Raw genomic sequence first — 24,900 nt, 5'->3', positions numbered from 1 at the left:
CGCACTTCAACCCCCAACTCTCCCCTCCCTCTCTCCGTCTCCCCTCCCTCTCCCTCCTCTCTCTTCCCCGGCCATGTCCCCCCATCCCTCCCCTCCCTCCTGATCTCTGTCCCTCTATCCCCGACCCCAACCCTCAACTCTCCCCTCCCTCTCTCCGTCTCCGCTCCCTCTCCCTCCTCTCTCTTCCCCGGCCATGTCCCCCCACCCCCTCCCTCCTCATCTCTGTCGCTCTCTCCCCGACCCCGCACTTCAACCCCCAACTCTCCCCTCCCTCCCTCCGTCTCCCCTCCCTCTCCCTCCTCTCTCTTCCCCGGCCATGTCTCCCCATCCCCTCCCCACCCTCCTGATCTCTGTCCCTCTCTCCCCGACCCCGACCCCGACCCCCAACTCTCCCCTCCCTCTCCCTCCTCTCTCTTCCCCGGCCATGTCCCCCCATCCCCTCCCCTCCCTCCTGATCTCTGTCCCTCTCTCCCCGACCCCGACCCCGCACTTCAACCCCCAACTCTCCCCTCCCTCTCCCTCCTCTCTCTTCCCCGGCCATGTCGCCCCATCCCCTCCCTCCTGATCTCTGTCCCTCTCTCCCCGACCCCGACCCCCAACTCTCCCTCCCTCTCTCCGTCTCCCCTCCCTCTCCCTCCTCTCTCTTCCCCGGCCATGTCTCCCCACCCCCTCCCCCCTGATCTCTGTCCCTCTCTCCCCGACCCCGACCCCCAACTCTCCCCTCCCTCTCTCCGTCTCCCCTCCCTCTCCCTCCTCTCTCTTCCCCGGCCATGTCCCCCCATTCCCTCCCCTCCCTCCTGATCTCTGTCCCTCTCTCCCTGACCCCGACCCCCAACTCTCCCCTCCCTCTCTCCGTCTCCCCTCCCTCTCCCTCCTCTCTCTTCCCCGGCCATGTCCCCCCACCCCCTCCCTCCTGATCTCTGTCCCTCTCTCCCCAACCCCCAACTCTCCCCTCCCTCTCTCTGTCTCCCCTCCCTCTCCCTCCTCTCTCTTCCCCGGCCATGTCCCCCCATCCCCACCCCTCCTGATCTCTGTCCCTCTCTCCCCGACCCCGACCCCGCACTTCAACCCCCAACTCTCCCCTCCCTCTCTCTGTCTCCCCTCCCTCTCCCGCCTCTCTCTTCCCCGGCCATGTCCCCCCATCCCCTCCCTCCTGATCTCTGTCCCTCTCTCCCCGACCCCGACCCCGACCCCCAACTCTCCCCTCACTCTCTCCGTCTCCCCTCCCTCTCCCTCCTCTCTCTTCCCCGGGCATGTCCCCCTACCCCCTCCCTCCTGATCTCTGTCTCTCTATCCCCGACCCCGACCCCCAACTCTCCCCTCCCTCTCCCTCCTCTCTCTTCCCCGGTCATGTCCCCCAATCCCCTCCCTCCTGATCTCTGTCCCTCTCTCCCCGACCCCGACCCCCAACTCTCCCTCCCTCTCTCCGTCTCCCCTCCCTCTCCCTCCTCTATCTTCCCCGGCCATGTCTCCCCACCCCCTCCCCCCTGATCTCTGTCCCTCTCTCCACGACCCCGACCCCGACCCCCAACTCTCCCCTCCCTCTCTCCGTCTCCCCTCCCTCTCCCTCCTCTCTCTTCCCCGGCCATGTCCCCCCATCCCCTCCCTCCTGATCTCTGTCCCTCTCTCCCCGACCCCGACCCCCAACTTTCCCCTCCCTCTCTCCGTCTCCCCTCCCTCTCCCCGTCTCCACTCCCTCTCCCTCCTCTCTCTTCCCCGGCCATGTCCCCCCATCCACTCCATCCTGATCTCTGTCCCTCTCTCCCCGAACCCGACCCCGACCCCGACCCCCAACTCTCCCCTCCCTCTCTCCATCTCCCCTCCCTCTCCCTCCTCTCTCTTCCCCGGTCATGTCCCCCCATCCCCTCCCTCCTGATCTCTGTCCCTCTCTCCCCGACCCCGACCCCCAACTCTCCCTCCCTCTCTCCGTCTCCCCTCCCTCTCCCTCCTCTCTCTTCCCCGGCCATGTCTCCCCACCCCCTCCCCCCTGATCTCTGTCCCTCTCTCCCCGACCCCGACCCCCAACTCTCCCCTCCCTCTCTCCGTCTCCCCTCCCTCTCCCTCCTCTCTCTTCCCCGGCCATGTCCCCCCATTCCCTCCCCTCCCTCCTGATCTCTGTCCCTCTCTCCCTGACCCCGACCCCCAACTCTCCCCTCCCTCTCTCCGTCTCCCCTCCCTCTCCCTCCTCTCTCTTCCCCGGCCATGTCCCCCCACCCCCTCCCTCCTGATCTCTGTCCCTCTCTCCCCAACCCCCAACTCTCCCCTCCCTCTCTCTGTCTCCCCTCCCTCTCCCTCCTCTCTCTTCCCCGGCCATGTCCCCCCATCCCCACCCCTCCTGATCTCTGTCCCTCTCTCCCCGACCCCGACCCCGCACTTCAACCCCCAACTCTCCCCTCCCTCTCTCTGTCTCCCCTCCCTCTCCCGCCTCTCTCTTCCCCGGCCATGTCCCCCCATCCCCTCCCTCCTGATCTCTGTCCCTCTCTCCCCGACCCCAACCCCGACCCCCAACTCTCCCCTCACTCTCTCCGTCTCCCCTCCCTCTCCCTCCTCTCTCTTCCCCGGGCATGTCCCCCTACCCCCTCCCTCCTGATCTCTGTCTCTCTATCCCCGACCCCGACCCCCAACTCTCCCCTCCCTCTCCCTCCTCTCTCTTCCCCGGTCATGTCCCCCAATCCCCTCCCTCCTGATCTCTGTCCCTCTCTCCCCGACCCCGACCCCCAACTCTCCCCTCCCTCTCTCCGTCTCCCCTCCCTCTCCCTCCTCTCTCTTCCCCGGCCATGTCCCCCCACCCCCTCCCTCCTGATCTCTGTCCCTCTCTCCCCGACCCCGACCCCGCACTTCAACCCCCAAGTCTCCCCTCCCTCTCTCCGTCTCCCCTCCCTCTCCCTCCTCCCTCTTCCCCGGCCATGTCCCCCCACCCCACCCCCTCCCTCCTGATCTCGGTCCCTCCCTCCCCGACCCCGACCCCCAACTCTCCCCTCCCTCTCTCCGTCTCCCCTCCCTCTCCCTCCTCTCTCATCCCTGGCCATGTCCCCCCATCCCCTCCCCTCCCTCCTGATCTCTGTCCCTCTCTCCCCGACACCGACCCTGACCCCCAACTCTCCCTTCCCTCTCTCCGTCTCCCCTCCCTCTCCCTCCTCTCTCTTCGCCCGCCATGTCCCCCCATCCCCTCCCTCCTGATCCATGTCCCTCTCTCCCCGACCCCGACCCCCAACTCTCCCTCCCTCTCTCCGTCTCCCCTCCCTCTCCCTCCTCTATCTTCCCCGGCCATGTCTCCCCACCCCCTCCCCCCTGATCTCTGTCCCTCTCTCCACGACCCCGACCCCGACCCCCAACTCTCCCCTCCCTCTCTCCGTCTCCCCTCCCTCTCCCTCCTCTCTCTTCCCCGGCCATGTCCCCCCACCCCCTCCCCTCCCTCCTGATCCATGTCCCTCTCTCCCCGACCCCGACCCCGCACTTCAACCCCCAACTCTCCCCTCCCTCTCTCCGTCTCCACTCCCTCTCTCTCCTCTCTCTTCCCCGGCCATGTCCCCCCATCCCCTCCCTCCTGATCTCTGTCCCTCTCTCCCCGACCCCGACCCCCAACTCTCCCTCCCTCTCTCCGTCTCCCCTCCCTCTCCCTCCTCTCTTTTCCCCGGCCATGTCTCCCCACCCCCTCCCCCCCTGATCTCTGTCCCTCTCTCCCCGACCCCAACCCCGACCCCCAACTCTCCCCTCCCTCTCTCCATCTCCCCTCCCTCTCACTCCTCTCTCTTCCCCGGCCATGTCCCCCCACCCCCTCCCCTCCTATTCTCTGTCCCTCTGTTCCTGACCCCGACCCCGACCCCCAACTCTCCCTGTAAATCCCCGGGATCTCCGGTCTCCTGTTCCCGGTGTCCGATCCGGCGATGGCGGGGATGCCGAGCACCGCCTTCACCGCCCCGTCTCCCCGTCACCCCACTTTCAGGGAACCGTCACCCGAAACCTGGTGTGTTCCATCACCACTGTCACCCCCCTCTCCGTCACCCTAAACCTGTCACCCCCTCTCCGTCACCCAAAACCTGTCACCACTGTCACCCCCTCTCCGTCACCCAAAACCTGTCACCCCCTCTCCATCACCCAAAACCTGTCACGCCTGTCACCCCCTCTCCGTCTCCCCACTTTCAGGGAACCGTCACCCAAAACCTGGTGTGTTCCGTGGAGAGAAAGCTACATTCCCGAGACAGGAGTTACCAGAGATTTCTCTCCACTCCCCCCAACACTTGTAAACACATCTCCCTCTCCCACACTCCCCCTCTCTCCCCACCCAACGCACTCCTTCCCTCTCCCCCGACTTGACCCCCATACCCAAACAGCTCTTCCCCTCCTCCTTCTTACCGGCCATCTCTCCCTCTTCACTCCCCCCCCTCACTATCTCTTCCCCTCTCACCCCTCCCTCGGAACTACCCCTCTTCTCTCTCACACTCTCAACTCTCCCACACTCTATCTCTCCTCTCTGCTCAACTTTGTCTTTCACCCCCCTTTCCCCCTTTCCGTCTCTCACCCCCTCTCTCCCCTCTCCCTCGTTCACCCCTCTGTGTCCCTCACTCTTCTCGATTTCCCACCCCTCTCCCTCTTTTACCTCGTTCACCCCTCTCTGTCCCTCACCCCTCTCCGTCTCTCCCCCCCGTTCTCCACCTTTCTCTCCCTCCCTGTCCTACCTCTCTCATCTCCTGCCTCTCACGTTTCCCTCTCTCCTCTCTGTACCCTCTGTCTCCCACCGCTCCCTCTCCCCTCTCTCTCTCCCGTCTGACTCTCCCTCTATCAACTATTCTCTGCCGCCTCTCCTCTTTCTCCCCATCTCTCTCCCACCCACCCCCTCTCTTCCTCACCCATCGCCCCCCAGTCTCTTCCTCCCCGTCTGGGTCTCCCACCTCCGCCTACCCCACACTCCTGCTCCCAACCCTACCCTCTCTCCCCCCCTCTTCTGTCTCTCTCTTCCCCGGCCCGAGCCCTTCTCTCTCCCTCTCTCACCCCATGTCTCCCTCTCTCCCTCTGGCAGAGGTCTGTGAGCGGGGTGACGGTGATTTTGCTGGTGAACTGCCTGGTCTCCCTGGTGATGTCCGTCCTCACGGCCATCGTCAACTGCAGGAACCTCAAGTGCTGCGCCGTGCGGCCTCCGGTGGTGAGTGGGATCTTCCTGTGCACCTGGGGGGGGTGGGCGGCGGGGGATGGGACGTGGGTGGGAGAGATGGGGGGAGGTGGAAAGAGGGTGGGGTGAGACGGCAGGGAGCAAGAGAGAGAGATGGGGGCAGAAAGGGAATGAAAGGGGTGGGGAGAGGAGGATAGGGTGGGGGAGAGAGAGGTGGGGGGAAGAGATGGAGGAACGGAGGGAGAGAGAGGCTGAGGGAGTGGGTAATGGATCCCCTCTCCTCTCCTCACCTTCTCTTTCTCCCCTCCCCTCCTCAATCTGATCTCTCCCACTCCCCCACCCACAGAAAATGGTGGTGATCCAAGCTAACCAGCCCGCACCGCCGAACCTCGCCTCCATCTTCTCCAGCAAACCGGCGCCCACCCCGGCCTCTGACGGGCCCCAGCGACGACACGTTCCCCGATCCACGGGACAGCCCGAAGGATTCGGGCCGAGCGGCCTGATAGAAAAATCAAGACAGGATTTTGGAGACGGAGTTGGTGGGGGTGGGTAACATTCCCGTGGTCACATTCCTCCCCGTGGGTACCCCCCAGTTCCAGCTCTCTTGTTACGAGTCGCCCTCTCCCACCCTCGGCATCCGGTCACTCCTGACACACTCCGCTCTCTGTCCCCTCTATCACCGCCCGTCTCACCCTGGCTGGTGGTCATTTTGTGATGGTTACCATTGACAACTGCTCTCCCAGCATCGTAGAAATAGTCACATCCTTTTCCTCAACTCCCACTCACTTCCCTCCCTGTTTATTCAATCTCAACTCCTCATCCCTCCTCTCCTCCCCCCCGCCCCCAGCTCTCCCAACTCTCCATTTAACCTTCTGCCGACAGACACTCAGTGACCGGGTGTGACCCACCCTCCCACTTCCTCCACCAGTCAATGAGTCACTCCCTCACCCTCACCATCCTGTCACCCTCCTTCCCATCCCACCTCTCACAGACCCCTCCCCTCCCTCCACACTCAGTGAGTCACTCCCTCACCCTCACCATCCTGTCACCCTCCTTCCCATCCCATCACTCCACCTCCCTCCCACTTCCTCCACCACTCAGTGAGTCACTCCCTCACCCTCACCATCCTGTCACCCTCCTTCCCATCCCATCACTCACAAACCCCTTCCCTCGCTCCACCACTCAGTGAGTCACTCCCTCACCCTCTGCACCCTGTCACCCTCCTTCCCATCCCATCACTCCCCCTCCCTCCACACTCAGTGAGTCATCTCCCTCACAATGACCATCCTGTCACCCTCCTTCCCATCCCATCTCTCGCAAACCCCTCCCCTCGCTTTCTTCTCCCCGCCACCTCGATGTTGTTCAACTTACGCTGGATGGCTGCCATTTTGCGATGCCAATTTTCGCCTCTCCTCATCGCCCTCTCTCTCTGTTACCCAGTGAGTCTCTCCACTACTCACCCCATCACTCCTGACACCCTCCCCTCTCCGTCCCCTTGTCCTTTCTCCCGCCATCCAACACATCCTGGGTGGTGAACATTTTCCGATGGGAAATTTCACTCCCTCACCCGATCCCTTTCCTCTCTCGTTGAGTGAGTCTCTCCCCTCTCCCTCCGTTCAGACACTCAACTCTCCGTCCCATCAGCGCAGATCGCGTCTCGACCCCTCGCTCCCCATTTCCCCTGTCCACACCCCCCTTCTTGCCGTCCGTCTTATTTGTGAAGGATCGAAACCACCCACCCTTCCCCCACACTCCCCATCCTGTTCCTGCCCACCCTGTCCTTTCAGACCCCTCTTTCCTGGTCCTGCAACTTCCCCTCCCTTCCCATCCCATCAGATCCCCTCCCACCTCGTCCCATTACTTTCCCTCCTTCCTGGTCCCATCACTCCCGCTCCCTTCCTGTCGTTTCACTCCTCCTCACCCCGACTCTATCTTATCCACGTCACCACCAGTTTGTGACAGGAACTTTCGCCTCCCCTTTTCGTCCCCTATTGAGTCAATGACTTCGCCACGGTCACCGTCTCATCAGTCCACTCCTCGTCCCGTCACTCCTCTTCCTCCCAAACCCCTCACCCCTCCTCCCCAAAACCCACATGTATATGTGTATGTGTGAATATCTGAGATATATACATTAGTTTATTCAATGACAAAATTATTAGAATTAAAACATACATGCAATACCCAAGACTATATAAAACACAAATTAAAATACTGTTATTACAATCAATAACACACTCGATCCCGGGATTGTATCCATGGGCACCGCATGTTCCTTCGCCATAGATTCTGTGTGCGACAGTGGCCATTGTAAGTCAGTGTCTCACTCCATCCCTGGTGGCCACATTAACCAAGGAACACACACAAAAATGCTGGTGAACGCAGCAGGCCAGGCAGCATCTATAGGAAGAGGTACAGTCAACGTTTCGGGTCGAGACCCTTAGTGAGGACAAACTGAAAGAAGAGGTAGTCAGAGATTGGAAAGTGGGAGGGGGAGGGGGAGATCAGAAATGACAGGAGAAGACAGGAGGGGGAGGGATGGGGCCAAGAGCTGGACAGTTAATTGGCAAACGGTATACAGAGTTGGAGAAGGGGGAGGGTCATGGGACAGGAGGCCTAGGGAAAAAGAAAGGGGAGGTGAACCCACTATAGTGAGAGGGACAGAGGGAGAAAAAAGGGAGAGAAAAAATGGGGAAAAATAATAATGATAATAAATAATAAATAAGGGATGGGGTACAAAGCAGAGGTGGGGCATTAACTGAAGTTAGAGAAGTCAATGTTCATGCCATCAGGTTGGAGGCTACCCAGACGGAATATAAGGTGTTGTTCCTCCAATCTGAGTGTGGCTTCATCTTCAGTGAGGCCGTGGAAAGACATGTCAGAATGGGAATGGGACGTGGAATTAAAATGTGTGGCCACTGGGAGATCCTGCTTTCTCTGGTGGACAGGGCTTAGTTGTTCAGCAAAGCGGTCTCCCAGTCTGCGTCGGGTCTCGCCAATATATAGAAGGCCACATCGGGAGCACCGGACGCAGTATACCACCCCAGCCGACTCACAGGTGAAGTGTCGCCTCACCTGGAAGGACTGTCTGGGGCCCTGAATGGTGGTGAGGGAGGAAGTGTAAGGGCATGTGTAGCACTTGTTCCGCTTACAAGGATTAGTGCTGGGTGGGAGATAGGTGGGAAGGGATGTGGGGGGGACGAATGGACAAGGGAGTCACTGGGATTGTGTGATGGAACGGCGTGGAGGGAGCTTAACGCTGTGTCTGACCCCGGGAGTGTGTGATGGAATGGTGTAGAGGGAGCTTCACGCTGTGTCTGACCCCGGGAGTGTGTGATGGGACGGTGTGGAGGGAGATTCACGCTGTGTCTGACCCCGGGAGTGTGTGATGGGATGGTGTAGAGGGAGCTTCACGCTGTGTCTGACCCCGGGAGTGTGTGATGGGACGGTGTGGTGGGAGATTCACGCTGTGTCTGACCCTGGGAGTGTGTGATGGGATGGTGTGGTGGGAGATTCACTCTGTGTCTGACCCCGGGAGTGTGTGATGTGATGGTGTGGAGGGAGATTCACTCTGTGTCTGACACCGGGAGTGTGTGATGGGACGGTGCACATCCGGCAGAGCAGCGCCGCTGGACAGGAGGCCGAAATACGTCACCACGGGAGAACAGCGAACGACGCACAGCGCGAGCGTGAAGCTAGTTCCGTTAAAAACGGTTGGGAATTAAACCTGGCGCGTGGCCATTAAAGGTAAGCGGAAGGTGGGGGGGAGGGTGGGGGTTAAAGGGGAGGGCGGGGAATCGGCTAAACTGTCGGCATCCCGCGGGCGGGGATGTTCACACATTCAGATGTTCACACGGTCACTGTCAGTCCGGGTCTGGGTTCCTGCAGAGATCTCAGTTCCTTCTCCCCGGTCTCACTGAACCGATTCCCCTCCAGACTGAAACAGATGGGAGAATAAAGATGAAATAAACAGATCACACAACAGTGTCAGTAACAGGGGACAACACTCACAGACAAATATCACCAGAAAACCCGCGGATCCGCTGATATTTTATCACACTGAACATTAACACAAACACTCACCAGATCCGCTCCAGACTCGGGAGGGTCAGTATGAGGCGGCGGAGAGCGGGGACAGATCGCTCTGTCAGCGAGTTTGATACCAGGTCCAGCACCGTCAGTGATGGGTTTGTACTGAGAGCGGAGACGAGATCCTCGACACCAGAATCTCTGAGACCGACATCCCACAGCCTGGAGATGAGAGAGAGTGAGGGTGAAGGACACAGAGAGACAGGAGACGGTACAAATCCCCAGTGTTTATCAGTAACACAATTACTGATCACATTATTGTTCAGTGTCAGACACCCAGTGACTGTAAACACAATCTCCCACAGTCTGGTACTTACCAGAGTTTCTGTATTTTACACTCCGGGTTCCTCAGAGCCGCAGACACCAGTTTCACTCCTGAATCTCCCAGTTTATTATCACTCAGGTCCAGCTCCGTCAGTGATGGGTTTGTACTGAGAGCGGAGACGAGATCCTCGACACCAGAATCTGTGAGACCGACCTCACTCAGCCTGGAGATGAGAGAGAGTGAGGGTGAAGGACACAGAGAGACAGGAGACGGTACAAATCCCCAGTGTTTATCAGTAACACAATTACTGATCACATTAATGTTCAGTGTCAGACACCCGGTGACTGTAAACACAATCTCCCACAGTCTGGTACTTACCACAGTGTCTGTATTTTACACTTTGGTTTCCTCAGAGCCGCAGACACCAGTTTCACTCCTGAATCTCCCAGTTTATTATAACTCAGTCTAAACACAAACAGACAAATTGATGAACAAAGTGATTCAAACTGTGGGTCTGAGGGAATTTCTCTCACTCGGATATTTCAGGAAACATTAAACCCTTCAGTAAATCACTGATCGGAGTTCCCATCACTGTCAATGTCCCTCACTGCCCAGCTCCAGGGTATTCACCGAATGTCAGTAATTTAGTCTGTCGGTGTGACCCTGCAAACTCCACATATTCTGTCTCATTCCCCGATGGCTAGAAACGTGTTCCTGATGTGAGAGGGTCGGGAGGGGCAGGGATGAAGGAGGAATGGGGATGGGGAAGAGAGATCCCACAGGAGGAAGGGGGATGGCATTTGTCACAATTCTTCACAATCGTATTTATCACAGTTTTACCCAAATCCCTTTACATTGAAACAACACAACTGGACAGTTTCACAGTTCAGAGTGAGAGATAAATCAAGTTACCCCAACTCCTGGCACTTGTGCAGCCCGGGTCCCAGCCGCTGGATTCCTTCACACTGAATGTTGCAGTTCTCCAGGTCCAGGTGTTTTATTGTATCACAGAGTCCGATGACATGAGACAGGACCGCGCAGTCAATCGGGGTCAGTGTCATTCCACGAAATGAAAGTGTTTCCACAGATCCCAGTGCGGCCTGAGCCAGTCCACGATTCTGAGACTCAAACAGGTAGTGCAATGTGTTCAGGAGGCTCCTTTTACCAGCTTCACTCCCCGTGTTTCCACTCTGGCGTTTAACCTCCTCCTTCACCCAGTCAATCACCCGGCAGGTTGTTTGATGAGGAAATGGACCCAGAAACTCCTCCAGACCCCGAGCTGTCATTGGGTTGGAGAGACCAGCAACAAAACGGAGAAATACCTCAAATCGACCGTCTGTCGTGCTGTGGGCTTCAGTGAGGAATCTCAGGACATCCCCGGGATGTGGATTTAGGAATTGTGCAACTGCAGCTACAAACTCTTGGATGGTGAGATGTGGGAATGTGTACACCACGCTCCAGACTGAATCCTCTCTCTCCAAAAGCTCCATCAGGAACCCGGACAGGAACTGGGAAGGCTGCAGATTGTAGTTGATCAAATCTCCATCTGTAAACACAATCTTCTTCTCGAACACTCCTCTGAAGGCCATCTGACCAACCCTGAGTAACACATCACGGGGGTTCTCAATCTCACGGCCGTGGTTTTTCAGGATGTTGTAAATATAGTAGGAGTACAGTTGGGTGATGGTCTTGGGAACTCGCTGCGGGTCGCTGACTCTTTGTGTGAAGAAGGGGCCCAGTGCCAGAGCGAGGATCCAGCAGTAGGAGGGGTTGTAGCTCATGGTGTACAGGATCTCGTTCTCCTTCACGTGTTTGAAAACAGCTGCTGCCACCATCTGATCTTCAAAATGCCTGATGAAATATTCCTTCCGTTCCTCACCAACAAATCCCAGGATTTCAGCCCAGACACTGATCTTCGCCTTTTCCAGTAAATGTAACGCAGTGGGGCGGGTGGTCACCAGCACTGAACACCCTGGGAGCAGCTTGCCCTGGATTAAACTGTATACAATGTCAGACACCTTGCACTTGAATTCAGGATCTGTGCATGTGGACCGAGGTTCTGTGTCTCTCTGACCGTCAGCAAAATCAATTTTGTCATTGAATTCATCCAAACCATCAAATATAAACAGCAATCCCTCTGGGTTCTTCCAGACTTCTCTCAGGATATTCCCAAAGTAAGGATACTGATCCAGAATCAGTTCCTTCAGGTTTATTCTGCAGTTAATGGAGTTTAAATCCCGGAATTTGAAACTGAAGACAAACTGGAATTGTTGGAATATTTTCCCCGTCGCCCAGTCATAAACAATCTTTTGTACCATTGTTGTTTTCCCGATCCCCGGGACTCCGGCCACTGCTGCCGAACTCCCAGATTTGGATTTACTCCAGGAAAAGCTGCTCTGGAACAGCTGATCAGTGCGGATTTTTTCCAGCTCTCTGCGGAGATGTTCCTCTCTCCACTCCTCGTGGTCTCTGCCTCTTGCCAGCAGCTCATGTTCCACCAGTCTCCGATCTCGAACAGTAGAAATGACCGTGAGCTCAGCGTATCGATCAACCAGCTGGAAAACCTTCACCTTCTCCCTCATCAGGATCGTGTTCACTCTCAGTGTTTCAGTTTGTGTCCGCAGAGTCTCCCTGTGTTTCTGCTGAACATCTTCCATGGGAACAGACAGTGAACAAACTGTTAGATGCCTCAACTCAGAACTCGGTATTTAAATACACAAGAGTTAGCTCAAAGCTATTGCATTAATTGGGGTCTCACAGTGTGTCAGGAACCTTTTGGGGCCTGTGGGGTCTCACAGTGTTTCAGGACCCTGTCAGGGGTGTGTGGGGTTTCACTGTGTGTCAGGGCACTGTGAGTGGTTTGTGCGGTTTCACAGTGTGTCAGGATCTTGTGGTGGTTGTGGGGGGTCTCACAGTGTGTCAGGATGCTGTTGTGGGGGATCGAACAGTGAGTCAGAACCCTCTCAGGTGTGTATGGGATCGCAATGTGTGTCAGGACCCTGTCAGGGCTGTGTGGCGTCTCACAGTGCGTCAGGTCACTGTCAGGGCTGTGTTGGATCTCACAGTGTGTCAGGACCATTTTGGGGTGTGTCGGGTCTCACAGTGCGTCAGGAGCCCTTTCAGGTGTGTGTGGGGTCTCACAGTGTGTCAGGTCCCTGTCAGGAGTGTGTGGGGTCTCACAGTGTGACAGGACACTGTCTGTCAGTTGTGTGTGGGGTCTCACAGCGTGTTTGAACCATACCAGGGGTGTGTGGGTTCTCACAGTCTGTCAGGACGCTGTCACGGGTTTGTGGGGTTTCACTGTGTGTCAGGACCCAGTGATTTGTTTGGGGGTCTCACAGTGTGTTGGGACCCTTTTCTGGGGGTGGGGGGGAATCTCACAGTGTGTCAGGATCCTTTTGGGGTGTGTGGGGTCTCACAGTGCTTCTGAGCCCTGTCAGGGGTGTGTGGGATCGCACCGTATGTCAGGACCCTCTCAGGGGTGTGTGGGGTCTTACAGTGTGTCTGGACCCTGCCAGGGGTGTGTGAGGTCTCACAGTTTGTCTGGACACTGTCGGGGAGGGTGGGGCGGTCTCACAGTGTATCATGACCGTCTCAGATGTGTGTGGGATTTCAATGTGTGTCCGGACCCTGTCATGCGTGTGGCGTCTCACAGTGTGTCAGAACCCTGTCAGGGGTGTGCGGTGTCTCACAGTGCATCAGGATCTTGTTAGGGGTGTCTGGGGTCTCACAGTGTGTCATCATCCTCTCGGGGGTGTGTTAGGACTCACAGTGTGCCAGGACCCTGTCAGGGTTATGTGGGGTTTCACAGTGTGTCAGGACACTGTGAGTGGTTTGTGGGGTCTCATACTGTGTCAGAACCCTCTCAGATGTGTGTGGGATCGCACTGTGTGTCAGGACCCTGTCAGGGCTGTGTGGCATCTCACAGTCTGTCAGGACGCTATCCAGGGTGTGTGGGGTCTCACAGTCTGTCAGGACCCTGTCAGGTGAGTGTGGAGTCTCACAGTGCGTCAGGTCCCTGTCAGGGGTGTGTGTGGTCTCACAGTGTGTCAGGAACGTGTCAATAGTGTGTGGGGTCTCACAGAGTGTTAGGACCCTGTTAGGGGTGTGTGGGGTCTCACAGTGTGTCAGGACCCTGTCTGTCAGTTGTGTGTGTGGTCTTACAGTGTGTCAGGTCCCTGTCAGTGGTGTGTGGGGTGTCACAGTGTGTCAGGACCTTTTCAGGTGTGTGTGGGGTCTCACAGAGTGTCAGGACCGTGTGAATAGTGTGTGGGATATCAATGTGTGTCAGGACGTTGTCAGGGGTGTGTGGCGTCTCACAATGTGTCAGGTCCCTGTCAGGGGCGTGTGGGGTCTCACTGTGTGTCAGGACCCTGTCAGAGTGTGTGGCATCTCACAGTCTGTCAGGACGCTATCCAGGGTGTGTGGGGTCTCACAGTCTGTCAGGACCCTGTCAGGTGAGTGTGGAGTCTCACAGTGCGTCAGGTCCCTGTCAGGGGTGTGTGTGGTCTCACAGTGTGTCAGGAACGTGTCAATAGTGTGTGGGGTCTCACAGAGTGTTAGGACCCGGTTAGGGGTGTGTGGGGTCTCACAGTGTGCCAGGACCCTGCCAGGGTTGTGTGGTGTTTCACAGTGTGTCAGGACACTGTGAGTGGTTTGTGGGGTTTCACAGTGTGTCAGGATCTGGTCGTGGGTGTGTGGGGTCTCACAGTGTGCCAGGACCCTGTCTGTCAGTTGTGTGTGTGGTCTTACAGTGTGTCAGGTCCTTGTCAGATGTGTGTGGGATCGCACTGTGTGTCAGCACCCTGTCAGGTGTGTGTGGGGTCTCACAGTGTGTCTGGACTGTGTCAATAGTGTCTGGTGTCTCACAGTGTGTCAGGACCCTGTCAGTAGTGTGTGGGGTCTCACTGTGTGTCAGCACCCTGTCAGGTGTGTGTGGGGTCTCACAGTGTGTCAGGTCCCTGTCAGGGGTGTGTGGGGTCTCACAGTGTGTCAGGACCCTGTCAGGTGTGTGTGGGGTCTCACAGTGTGTCAGATAACTGTCAGGGGTGGTCTCACAGTGTGTCAGGAGCCTCTCAGATGTGTGTGGGATCTCAATCTGTGTCAGGACCCTCTCACGTGTGTGTGGCGTCTCACAATGTGTCAGGTTGCTGTCAGGGGTGTGTGGGGTCTCGCAGTGTGTCAAGACCCTGTCAGGGTCTTGTGAGAGGGTTCTGAGAGTTTTTCGGGAACCTCTCAGGTGTGTGTGCGGTCTCACAGTGTGTCAGGAATTTGTCAGGGGTGTGTGGTGTCTCACAGTTTGCCAGGTCCCTGCCAGGTGTGTGTGGGGTCTCACAGGGTGTCAGGGCCCTGTCAGTGGTGTGTGGGGTCTCACACTGTGACAGGCCCCTGGCAGGGTTGTGTGGGGTTTCACTGTGTGTCTGGATACTGTGCGTGGTTCGTGGGGTTTCACAGTGTGTCTGGATCTGGTTGTGGGTGTGGGTGGTCTCACAGTGGGTCAGGACACTGTTGCGGGGGGTCTCACAGTGTGTCAGAACCCTCTCAGATGTATGTGGGATCGCAATGTGTGTCTGGACCCTGTCAGGGGTGTGTGGCGTTTCATAGTGCGTCAGGTCGCTGCCAGGGGTGTGTGGTGTCTCACAGTGTGTCAGGTCCCTGTCAGGGGTGTGTGGGGTCTCACAGTGTGTCAGGAACCTGTGAGGGGTGTGTGCGGTCTCACAGTGTGTCAGGACCCGTTTGGGCTGTGTCGGGTCTCACAGTATGTCAGGACTATGTCAGGGGTGTGTGGGGGTCTCACAGTGTGTCAGGATCCTGTCAGGGGTGTGTGGGGTCTCACACTGTGTCAGGTCCCTGTCAGGGGTGTGTGGGGTCTCACAGTGTGTCAGGTCCCTGTCAGGGGTGTGTGGGGTCTCACAGTATGTCAGGACCCTGTCAGGGGTGTGTGGGGTCTCACACTGTGTCAGGTCCCTGTCAGGGGTGTGTGGGGTCTCACAGTGTGTCAGGGTCCTGTAAGGGGTGTGTGGGGTCTCACAGTGTGTCAGGGTCCTGTCAGGGGTGTGTGGGGTCTCACAGTGTATCAGGGTCCTGTAAGGGGTGTGTGGGGTCTCACAGAGTGTCATCAGTGTGAAAGTAAGCATGCAAGTACAGCAGGCAGTGAAGAAAGCTAATGGCATGCTGGCCTTCATAACAAGGGGAATTGAGTATTAGAGCAAAGAAGTCCTTCTGCAGCTGTACAGGGCCCTGGTGAGACCACACCTGGAGTACTGTGTGCAATTTTGGTCTCCAAATTTGAGGAAGGACATTCTTGCTATTGAGGGAGTGCAGCGTAGGTTCACAAGGTTAATTCCCGGGATGGCGGGACTGTCATATGTCGAAAGATTGGAGTGACTGGGCCTGTATACTCTGGAATTTAGAAGGCTGAGAGGGGATCTAATTGAAACATCTATAATTATTAAGGGATTGGACAAGCTGGAGGCAGGAAACATGTTCCTGCTGATGGGTGAGTCCAGAACCAGAGGCCACAGTTTAAGAATAAGGAGCAGGCCATTTAGAATGGAATTGAATAAAACTTTTTCACCCAGAGAGTGGTGGATATATTGAATGCTCTGCACCGGAAGGCTGTGGAGGCAAAGTCTCTGGATGCTATTTAGAAAGAGATGGATAGAGCTCTTAAAGATAGTGGAATCAAAGGTTACGTGATAAGGCAGGAACTGGATTCTGATTGTGGATGATCAGCCATGATCACAGTGAATGGCGGTTCAGGCTCGAAGGGTCGAATGGCCTACTCCTGCACCTAATGTCTCTTGTCTATTTTCTATAGGACCCTGTCCGGGGTATGTGGGGTCTCACAGTGTGTCAGGACCATGTCAGGAGTGTGTGGGGTCTCACAGTGTGTCAGCACCCTGTCAGGGGTGTGTAGGGTCTCGCTGTGTGTCAGCACCCTGTCAGGGGTGTGTAGGGTCTCGCTGTGTGTCAGGTCCCCGTCAGAGGTGTGTGGGGTCTGACAATGTGTCAGGGCTTTGTCAGGGGTGTGTGCAGTCTCACAGTGTGTCAGGACCGTGCCAGGGGTGTGTGGGGTCTCACAGTGTGTCAGGACCCTGTCAGGGTTATGTGGCGTCTCACAGTGCGTCATGACCCTGTCAGGGTTGTGTGGCATCTGACAGTGCGTCATGTCCCTTCTGGGGTGTGTGGGGCCTCACAGCGTTTCTGAACCCTGTCAGGGGTGTGTGTGGTCTCACAGTGCGTCAGGACCTTTTTGGGGCCTGTGGGGTCTCACAGTGTGTCAGGACCCTTTTGGGGTGTGTGGTGTCTCACAGTGTGTCAGGACCCCTCTGGGGTGAGTGGGGTCCCACAGTGTTTCTGAACCCTGTCAGGCATGTGTGCCGTCTCACAATGTGTCAGGACCCTTTTGGGGTGCGTGGAATCTCACAGTGTGTCAGGTCCCCGTCAGAGGTGTGTGGGGTCTGACAATGTGTCGGGGCCCTGTCAGGGGTACGTGGGATCTCACAGAGTGTCAGGACCCTCTCAGGAGTGTGTTGGATCTCACAGTCTGTCAGGACCATATCCAGGGTGTGTGGGTCTCACAGTGTGTCAGGAACCTGTCTGTCAGTTGTGTGTGTGGTCTCACAATGTGTCAGGACCGTGCCAGGGATGTGTGGGGTCTCACAGTGCGTCACGTCCCTGTCAGGGATGTGTGGCGTCTCACAGTGCGTCAGGACCCTGTCAGGTGTGTGTGGCGTCCACAATGTGTCAGGACCCCTCTGGGGTGTGTTGGGTCCCACAGTGTTTCTCAACCCTGTCAGGCATGTGTGCTGTTTCACAATGTGTCAGGACCTTTTTGGGGCCTGTGGGGTCTCACAGTGTGTTTGGACCCTCTCAGGGGTGTGTCGGATCTCATAGTCTGTCAGGACCCTATCCTGGGTGTGTGGGGTCTCACAATGTGTCAGGAACCTTTTGGGGTGTGTGGGGTCTCACAGTGTGTCAGGTCCCCGTCAGAGGTGTGTGGGGTCTGACAATGCGTCAGGGCCCTGTCAGGGGTGTGTAGGGTCTCGCTGTGTGTCAGCACCCTGTCAGGGGTGTGTGTGGTCTCACAGTGTGTCAGGTCACCGTCAGAGGTGTGTGGGGTCTGACAGTGTGTCAGGGCCCTGTCAGGGGAGTGTGCAGTCTCACAGTGTGTCAGGACCGTTCCAGGGGTGTGTGGGGTCTCACAGTGTGTCAGGACCCTTTCATGTGTGTGTGGTGTCGTGTGGTGTGTCACGATCCTATCGGGGGTGTGTGTGGTCTCACAGTGTGTCAGGACCCTGTCAGTGGTTTGTGGGGTCTCACAGTGTGTCAAGACACTGTCAGGTGTGTGTGGGATCTCACAGTGTGTCAGGAGCCGGGCAGGTGTGTGTGGGGACTCACAGTGTGTCAGGACCCTGCCTGGGTTGTGTGGGGTCTCACAGTGTGTCTGGACCCTGCCGGGTGTGTGTGGGGTCTCACTGGTTGTCTGGACACAGATGTGTGTGGGATCGCAATGTATGTCAGGACCCTGTCAGGGGTGTGTCGCGTTTCACAGTGTGTCATGTCCCTGTCAGGTGTGTGTGGGGTCTCACAGTGTGTCAGGACCCTTCTGAGGTGTGGGGTCTCGCAGCGTTTCTGAACCCTGTCAGGTGTGTGTGTGGTCTCACAGTGTGTCAGGACCCTTTTGGGGCCTGTGGGGTCTCTCAGTGTGTTAGGAAACTCTCAGGGGTGTGTCGGATCTCACAGTCTGTCAGGACCCTATCCAGGGTGTGTGGGGTCTCACAGTGTGTCAGGAGCCTGCCAGGGTTGTGTGGGATTGCAGTGTGTGTCAGGACCCTGTCAGGTGTGTGTGGCGTCCACCGTGGGTCAGGTCGCTGTCAGGGGTGTGTGGGGTCTCACAGTGTGTCAGGACCCTTTCATGTGTGTGTGGTGTCGTGTGGTGTGTCACGATCCTATCAGGGGTGTGTGGGGTCTCACAGTGTGTCAGAACCCTGCCTGGGTTGTTTGGGGTCTCACAGTGTGTCAGGACCCTGCCAGGGGTATCTGGGATCGCAATGTGTGTCTGGACCCTGTCAGGGGAGTGTGCAGTCTCACAGTGTGTCAGGACCGTTCCAGGGGTGTGTGGGGTCTCACAGTGTGTCAGGACCCTGGCAGGGGTGTGTGGGGTCTCACAGTGTGTTAGGACCCTGTCAGGGGTGTGTGTGGTCTCACAGTGTGTCAGGACCCTGTCAGTGGTTTGTGGGGTCTCACAGTGTGACAGGTCCCTTTTAGTGGTGTGTGGGGTCTCACAGTGTGTCAGGACCCTGTCATGGTTGTTTGAGGTCTCACAGTGTGTCAGGATCCTGTCGGGGGTGTGTGGGGTCTCACAGTGTGTCAGAACCCTCTCAGATGTGTGTGAGATCGCAATGTGTGTCTGGACCCTGTCAGGGGTGTGTGTGGTCTCGTAGTGTGTCAGGACCCTATCCAGGGTGTGTGGGGTCTCACAGTGCGTCAGGACCCTGCCAGGTGTGTGTGGGATCGCAATGTGTATCAGGACCCTGTCAGGTGTGCGTGGCGTCCACAGTGTGTCAGAACCCTGTCAGGGGTGTGTCGAGTCTCACAGTGTGTCGTGTCCTCTCAGGTGTGTGTGGGGTCTCACAGTTTGTCAGGACCCTGCCAGGGTTGTGTGGGGTCTCACAGTGTGTCAGGCCCCGGTCCGGGATGTGTGGTGTCTCACAGTGTGTCAGGTCCGTGTCAGGGCTGTGTGGCGTCTTCCAGTGTGTCAGGACCCTGTCAGGTGTGTGGGGGGTCTCACAGTGTGTCAGAACCCTGTCAGTAGTGTGTGGGGTCTGACAATGTGACAGGACATTGTCAGGGGTGTGTGGAGTCTCACAGTGTGCCAGGACCCTGTGAGCGGTGTGTGTGTATCACAGTTTGTCAGGACCCTGTCAGGGTGTTCGGGGTCTCACAGTGTTTCTGTACCCTGTCAGGGGTGTCTGGGGTCTCACAGTGTGTCAGTGTCCTGTCAGGTGTGTGTGGGGTCTCACAGTGTGTCAGTGTCCTGTCAGGTGTGTGTGGAGTCTCACAGTGTGTCAGTGTCCTGTCAGGTGTGTGTGGGGCGTCACAGCTTGTCCTGACCCTGTCAGGGGTGTGTGGGGTCTCACAGTGTGTCAGGACCCTGTCACGGGTGTGTGGGGTCTCACAGTTTGTCAGGAACCTGTCAGGTGTGTTTGGGGTCTCACAGTGTGTCACGACACTGTCAGGGGTATGTCAGGTCTCACCGTGTGTCAAGATCCTTTCAAGGGTGTGGGGATCTCACAGAGTGCTTGGACCCTGTCAGGGGTATGTGGGGTCTCACAGTGTGTCAGGTCCCTGCCAGGTGTGTGTGGGGTCTCACTGGTTGTCTGGACACAGATGGGTGTGGGATCGCAATGTGTGTCAGGACCCTGTCAGGGGTTTGTGGCGTCTCACAGTGCGTCATGTCCCTGTCAGGGGTGTGTGGGTCTCACAGTGTGTCAGGACCCTTCTGGGGTGTGTGGGGTCTCACAGCGTTTCTGAACCCTGTCAGGGGAGTGTGTGGTCTCACAGTGTGTCAGGACCCTTCTGGGGCCTGTGGGGTCTCACAGTGGTCAGGGCCCTCTCAGGGCTGTGTCGGATCTCACAGGCTGTCAGGACCCTGTCAGGGGTGTGTGGGGTCTCACAGTGCGTCAGGTCCCCGTCAGGGATGTGTGGGGTCTGACAGTGTGTCAGGGCCCAGTCACGGGAGTGTGCAGTCTCACAGTGTGTCAGGACCGTTCCAGGGGTGTGTGGGGTCTCACAGTGTGTCAGGACCCTTTCATGTGTGTGTGGTGTTGTGTGGTGTGTCACGATCCTGTCAGGGGTGTGTGTGGTCTCACAGTGTGTCAGGACCCTGTCAGGGGTGTGTGGGGTCTCACAGTGTGTCAGGACCCTGTCAGGGGTGTGTGTGGTCTCACAGTGTGTCAGGACCCTGTCAGTGGTTTGTGGGGTCTCACAGTGTGACAGGTCCCTTTTAGTGGTGTGTGGCGTCCACAGTGGGTCAGGACGCTGTCAGTGGTGTGTGGGGTTTCACAGTGTGTCAGGACACCGTGAGTGGTTTGCGGGGTTTTACAGTGTGTCAGGATCTGGTCGTGGGTGTGTGGGGTCTCACTGTGTGTCAGAACACTCTCAGATGTGTGTGGGATCGCAATGTGTGTCAGGACGCTGTCAGGAGTGTGTGGCGTCTCACAGTGCGTCAAGTCCCTGTCAGGGGTGTGTGGGGTCTTACAGTGTGTCAGGATCCTTTTGGGTCCTGTGCGGTCTCACAGTGTGTCAGGACTCTCTCAGGGGTGTGTCGGATCTCACAGTCTGTCAGGACACTATCTAGGGTGTGTGGGGTCTCACAGTTGTCCGGACCCTGTCTGGTGTGTGTGGAGTCTCACAGTGCGTCAGGTCACTGTCAGGTCCCTGTGGGGTCTCACAGTGTGTCAGGACTGTGTCAACAGTGTGTGGGATCTCACAGTGTGTCAGGACCCTCTCAGGTTTGTGTCCGGTCTCACAGTGTGTCAGGAGCCGGCCAGGGGTGTGTGGGGTCTGACAGCGTGACAGGATGTTGTCAGGGGTGCGTGGGTCTCAGAGTGTCTCAGGACACTATCAGGGGTCTGTGCGGTCTCACAGTGTGTCAAGATCTTGGCGATCTGGAAGGAATCTAGAGCAGCTGGATGACCTTCGATTCATAAGGGAGAATGAGGCAGTCATAGATGAGAGCTTCAGGGAGGTAGTCACACCTAGGCTGTCGGAAGCAGGTCGTTGGGTGACGGTCAGAGGGGGGAAAGTGAAGGTGAGCAGACAGGCAGTGCAGAGCACCCCTGTGGCCATTTCCCTCAATAATATGTTCACCATTTTGGATACTGTTGGCAGGGACAACCGACCGGGTGTGAGCCACGGTGGCAGGGCCTCTGGCACTGAGTCTGACCCTGTGGTGCAGAAGGGTGGGACGGAGAAGAGGAGAGCTGTCGTCATTGGGGACTCTATAGTCAGGGGAGCAGACAGGAGATTTTGTGGACGTGAGAAGGACAGCCGCATGGTTTGTTGTCTCCCGGGTGCCAGGGTCCGGGATGTCTCTGACCGGGTGCACGACATCCTGGTATGAGAGGGAAAGCAACCAGAAGTCGTGGTACATGTTGGCACCAACGACATAGGCAGGAAGAGGGATGAGGTCCTGAAGTGTGAGTTTCGGGAACTAGGCAGAAGGCTGAAGAGCAGGACCTCAAGGGTGGCGTTCTCAGGATTGCTGCCAGTGCTACGTGACAGTGATGGTAAGAATTGGAGGAGATGGCAGTTGAATGCGTGGCTGAGGAGTTGGTGCAGGGAGCAGGGGGTTTGGATCATTGGGATCTCTTCTGGGGTATTCTTCACTTATGTGAAGAACAAAAGGATGACAGGAGTGAAGGTAGGTCCATTTAGATAAAGGTGGGAAGATGTGCCTGGAAGCTGTGGAAGTGAGTGAGGTGCTCAATGAATACTTCTCTGCAGTTTTCACCAATGAGAGAGAACTTGATGATGGTGAGGACAATATGAGTTAGGTTGATGTTCTGGAGCATGTTGATATTAGGGAGAGGAGGAGTTGGAGTTGTTAAAATACATTAGGATGGATAAGTCCCTTGGGCTAGACAGAATATTCTGCAGGCTTCTCCATTAGGTGGGGGAAGAGATTGCTGAGCCTCTGGCTAGGATCTTTATGTCCTCGTTGTCCACGGGAATGGTACCAGAGGACTGGAGGGAGGCGAATGTTGTCCCTTTGTTCAAAAAAGGTAGTAGGGATAGTCCGGGTAATTATAGACCAATGAGCCTTACGTCTGTGGTGGGAAAGCTGTTGGAAAAGATTCTTAGAGATAGTATTTATGGGCATTTAGAGAATCATGGTCTGATCAGGGACAGTCAGCATGGCTTTGTGAAGGGCAGATCATGTCTAACAAGCCTGATAGAGTTCTTTGAGGAGGTGACCAGGCACATAGATGAGGGTAGTGCAGTGGATGTGATCTACATGGATTTTAGTAAGGCATTTGACAAGGTTCCACACAGTAGGCTTATTCAGAAAGTCTGAAGGCATGGGATCCAGGGAAGTTTGGCCAGGTGGATTCAGAATTGGATTGCCTGCAGAAGGCAGAGGGTGGTGGTGGAGGGAGTGCATTCAGATTGGAGGGTTGTGATTAGTGGTGCCCCACAAGGATCTGCTCTGGGACCTCTAATTTTCATGATTTTTATTAACGACCTGGAGGTGGGGGTAGAAGGGTGGGTTGGCAAGTTTACAGATGACACAAAGGTTGGTGGTGTTGTAGATAGTGTAGAGGACTGTCGAAGATTGCAGAGAGATATTGATAGGATGCATAAATGGGCTGAGAAGTGGCAGATGGAGTTCAACCCGGAGAAGTGTGAGGTGGTACACTTTGGAAGGACAAACTCCAAGACAGAATACAAAGTAAATGGCAGGATACTTGGTAGTGTGGAGGAGCAGAGGGATCTGGGGTACATGTCCACAGATCCCTGAAAGTTGCCTCACAGGTAAATAGGCTTATGGGTTGTTGGCTTTCATAAGTCGAGGGATAATGTCTAAGAGTCGCAATGTAATGATGCAGCTCTGTAAAACTCTGGTTAGGCCACACTTGGAGTACTGTGTCCAGTTCTGGTCGCTTCACTCTAGGAAGGATGTGGAAGCATTGGAAAGGGTACAGAGGAGATTTACCAGGATGCTGCCTGGTTTAGAGATTATGGATTATGATTAGAGATTAAGGGAGCTAGGGCTTTACTCTTTGGAGAGGAGGAGGATGAGAAGAGACATGATAGAGGTGTATAAGATATTAAGAAGAATAGATACAGTGGACAGCCAGTGCCTCTAAACATCTGGAGAAGAGTGATGCTTATGTGAGAATGCTGTTCTCGGACTACAGTTCAGTATTCAACACCATCATTCCCTCCAGGCTTGACAAGAAGCTCAGAGACCTCGGCCTTGACCCTGCCTTGTGCAGCTTGATCGTGGAGTTCCTATCAGATTGCCAGCAGACGGTAAGAGTGGGCTCCCTCACCTCTGCCCCTCCGACACTCGATGTAGGTGCCCCTCAGGGCTGTGTCCTAAGCTCCCTCCTTTACTCTCTGTATACACATGACTGTGTCGCCACCCACAGCTCCAATCTGCTAATTAAGTTTGCTGACGATACTATATGGATTGGCCAAATCTCAAATAATAACGAGGTAGCCTACATAGAAGAAGTCATCACCCTGATACAGTGGTGTCAGGAAAACAACTTCTCCCTCAATGTCGCAAAAGCAAAGGAGCTGGTCGCAATGTCGCAAGAACAAGAGGAATGGAGACAGGCTAACCTCTATTGACATCAATGGATCTGGGGCTGAGAGGGTGAACAGCTTTAATTTCCTTGGCATTCACGTCACTGAGGATCTCACATGGTCTGTGCACACCGGCTGCGTGGTGAAAAAGGCACAACAGCACCTCTTTCACCTCAGATGGTAGAGGAAGTTTGGGATGGGCCCCCAAATGCTAACAATTTTCTACAGGGGCACAGTTGAGAGCATCCTGACTGGCTGCATCATTACATGGAATGGGAACTGTACTTCTCTCAATCGCAGGGCTCTGCAGAGAGTGGTGCGGACAGCCCAGTGCATCTGTAGACGTGAACTTCCCACTATTCAGGGCTTTTCAGAGACGGGGTAAAAAGGACCCAAAGGATCATTCTGAACCCAAATCTCACCAACCACAACCTGTTCCAGCTGCTACTATCCGGGAAACGGTACCACAGCATAAAAGCCAGGACCAACAGGCTCCGGGACAGCTTCTTCCACCAGGACATCAGACTGATTAATTCACGTTGATACAAATCTATTTCTACAATTGTACACATATATACACGCTCACCGCACACACTTTACTGTAATTGTGCTGCTGGCACAGAAAAACAGTTTACACGACATGTGTCTGTGATATTAACCCTGATTCTGAGAATTTTTATCTGGCTGTTGTCTCATTTTTTTAGATCTGTTATTCACCATACTCATACTGTCCTCATTCATATCAATCTAAGTGTGCTCCAGTACACATGGCGTTTTCTAGAAACTGTCATTTAAGTTCTTATTTTTCTTTGCATATTTTCCAGATCTGTTTCAGACCAGGATATTATACCAAAATTATACGTCAATATGGGCATAGTGAGTGTATACTACCTTTGTTATATTTTTACTGTTCAGCTCTGTTTGGCAGATTTTCTTGATCCTTGATGTAAATTCAGATTTTCTTCAGCCTTGAAGTAAATTTTGTTGGAAAGTTTTCCTTTATCACACGATTATCTATTTTCTTTGCTTATTGATATCCTAACTATATGTTTCATATTCTGTTGCATTGTATCCTGATGCTCTGTTTGATATTCTACTGGCTCTATTGCACCTTTCT

At 55.8% G+C, this 24,900-nt stretch overlaps 1 protein-coding gene and 1 long non-coding RNA gene across 2 annotated transcripts in view; one reads left to right on the top strand and one right to left on the bottom strand.

The window, feature by feature from the left end:
* Window positions 1–7,226: 7,226 nt before the first annotated feature.
* The window catches only part of LOC140208681 (NACHT, LRR and PYD domains-containing protein 3-like), a 59,453-nt gene continuing 41,779 nt past the window's right edge, over window positions 7,227–24,900 (bottom strand). Inside the window, exons 8-12 of the mRNA XM_072277539.1 lie at window positions 10,374–12,111; window positions 9,840–9,926; window positions 9,514–9,684; window positions 9,191–9,358; window positions 7,227–9,044 (exon numbers count right to left, since the gene is read on the bottom strand). Coding sequence (XP_072133640.1) covers window positions 8,957–9,044; window positions 9,191–9,358; window positions 9,514–9,684; window positions 9,840–9,926; window positions 10,374–12,111 — 2,252 coding nt within the window. The 3' untranslated portion in view covers window positions 7,227–8,956. The remainder of the gene's footprint in view (window positions 9,045–9,190; window positions 9,359–9,513; window positions 9,685–9,839; window positions 9,927–10,373; window positions 12,112–24,900) is intronic.
* Window positions 8,772–24,900, top strand: part of LOC140208682 (uncharacterized) — a 27,605-nt gene continuing 11,476 nt past the window's right edge. The window contains exon 1 of the long non-coding RNA XR_011888868.1: window positions 8,772–8,854. This is a non-coding gene — a long non-coding RNA (uncharacterized lncRNA). The remainder of the gene's footprint in view (window positions 8,855–24,900) is intronic.

This window comes from Mobula birostris, chromosome 13, assembly GCF_030028105.1.
Source record: "Mobula birostris isolate sMobBir1 chromosome 13, sMobBir1.hap1, whole genome shotgun sequence".
NCBI lineage: Eukaryota > Metazoa > Chordata > Chondrichthyes > Myliobatiformes > Myliobatidae > Mobula > Mobula birostris.
This window is presented reverse-complemented; position numbering and strand designations above follow the sequence as displayed.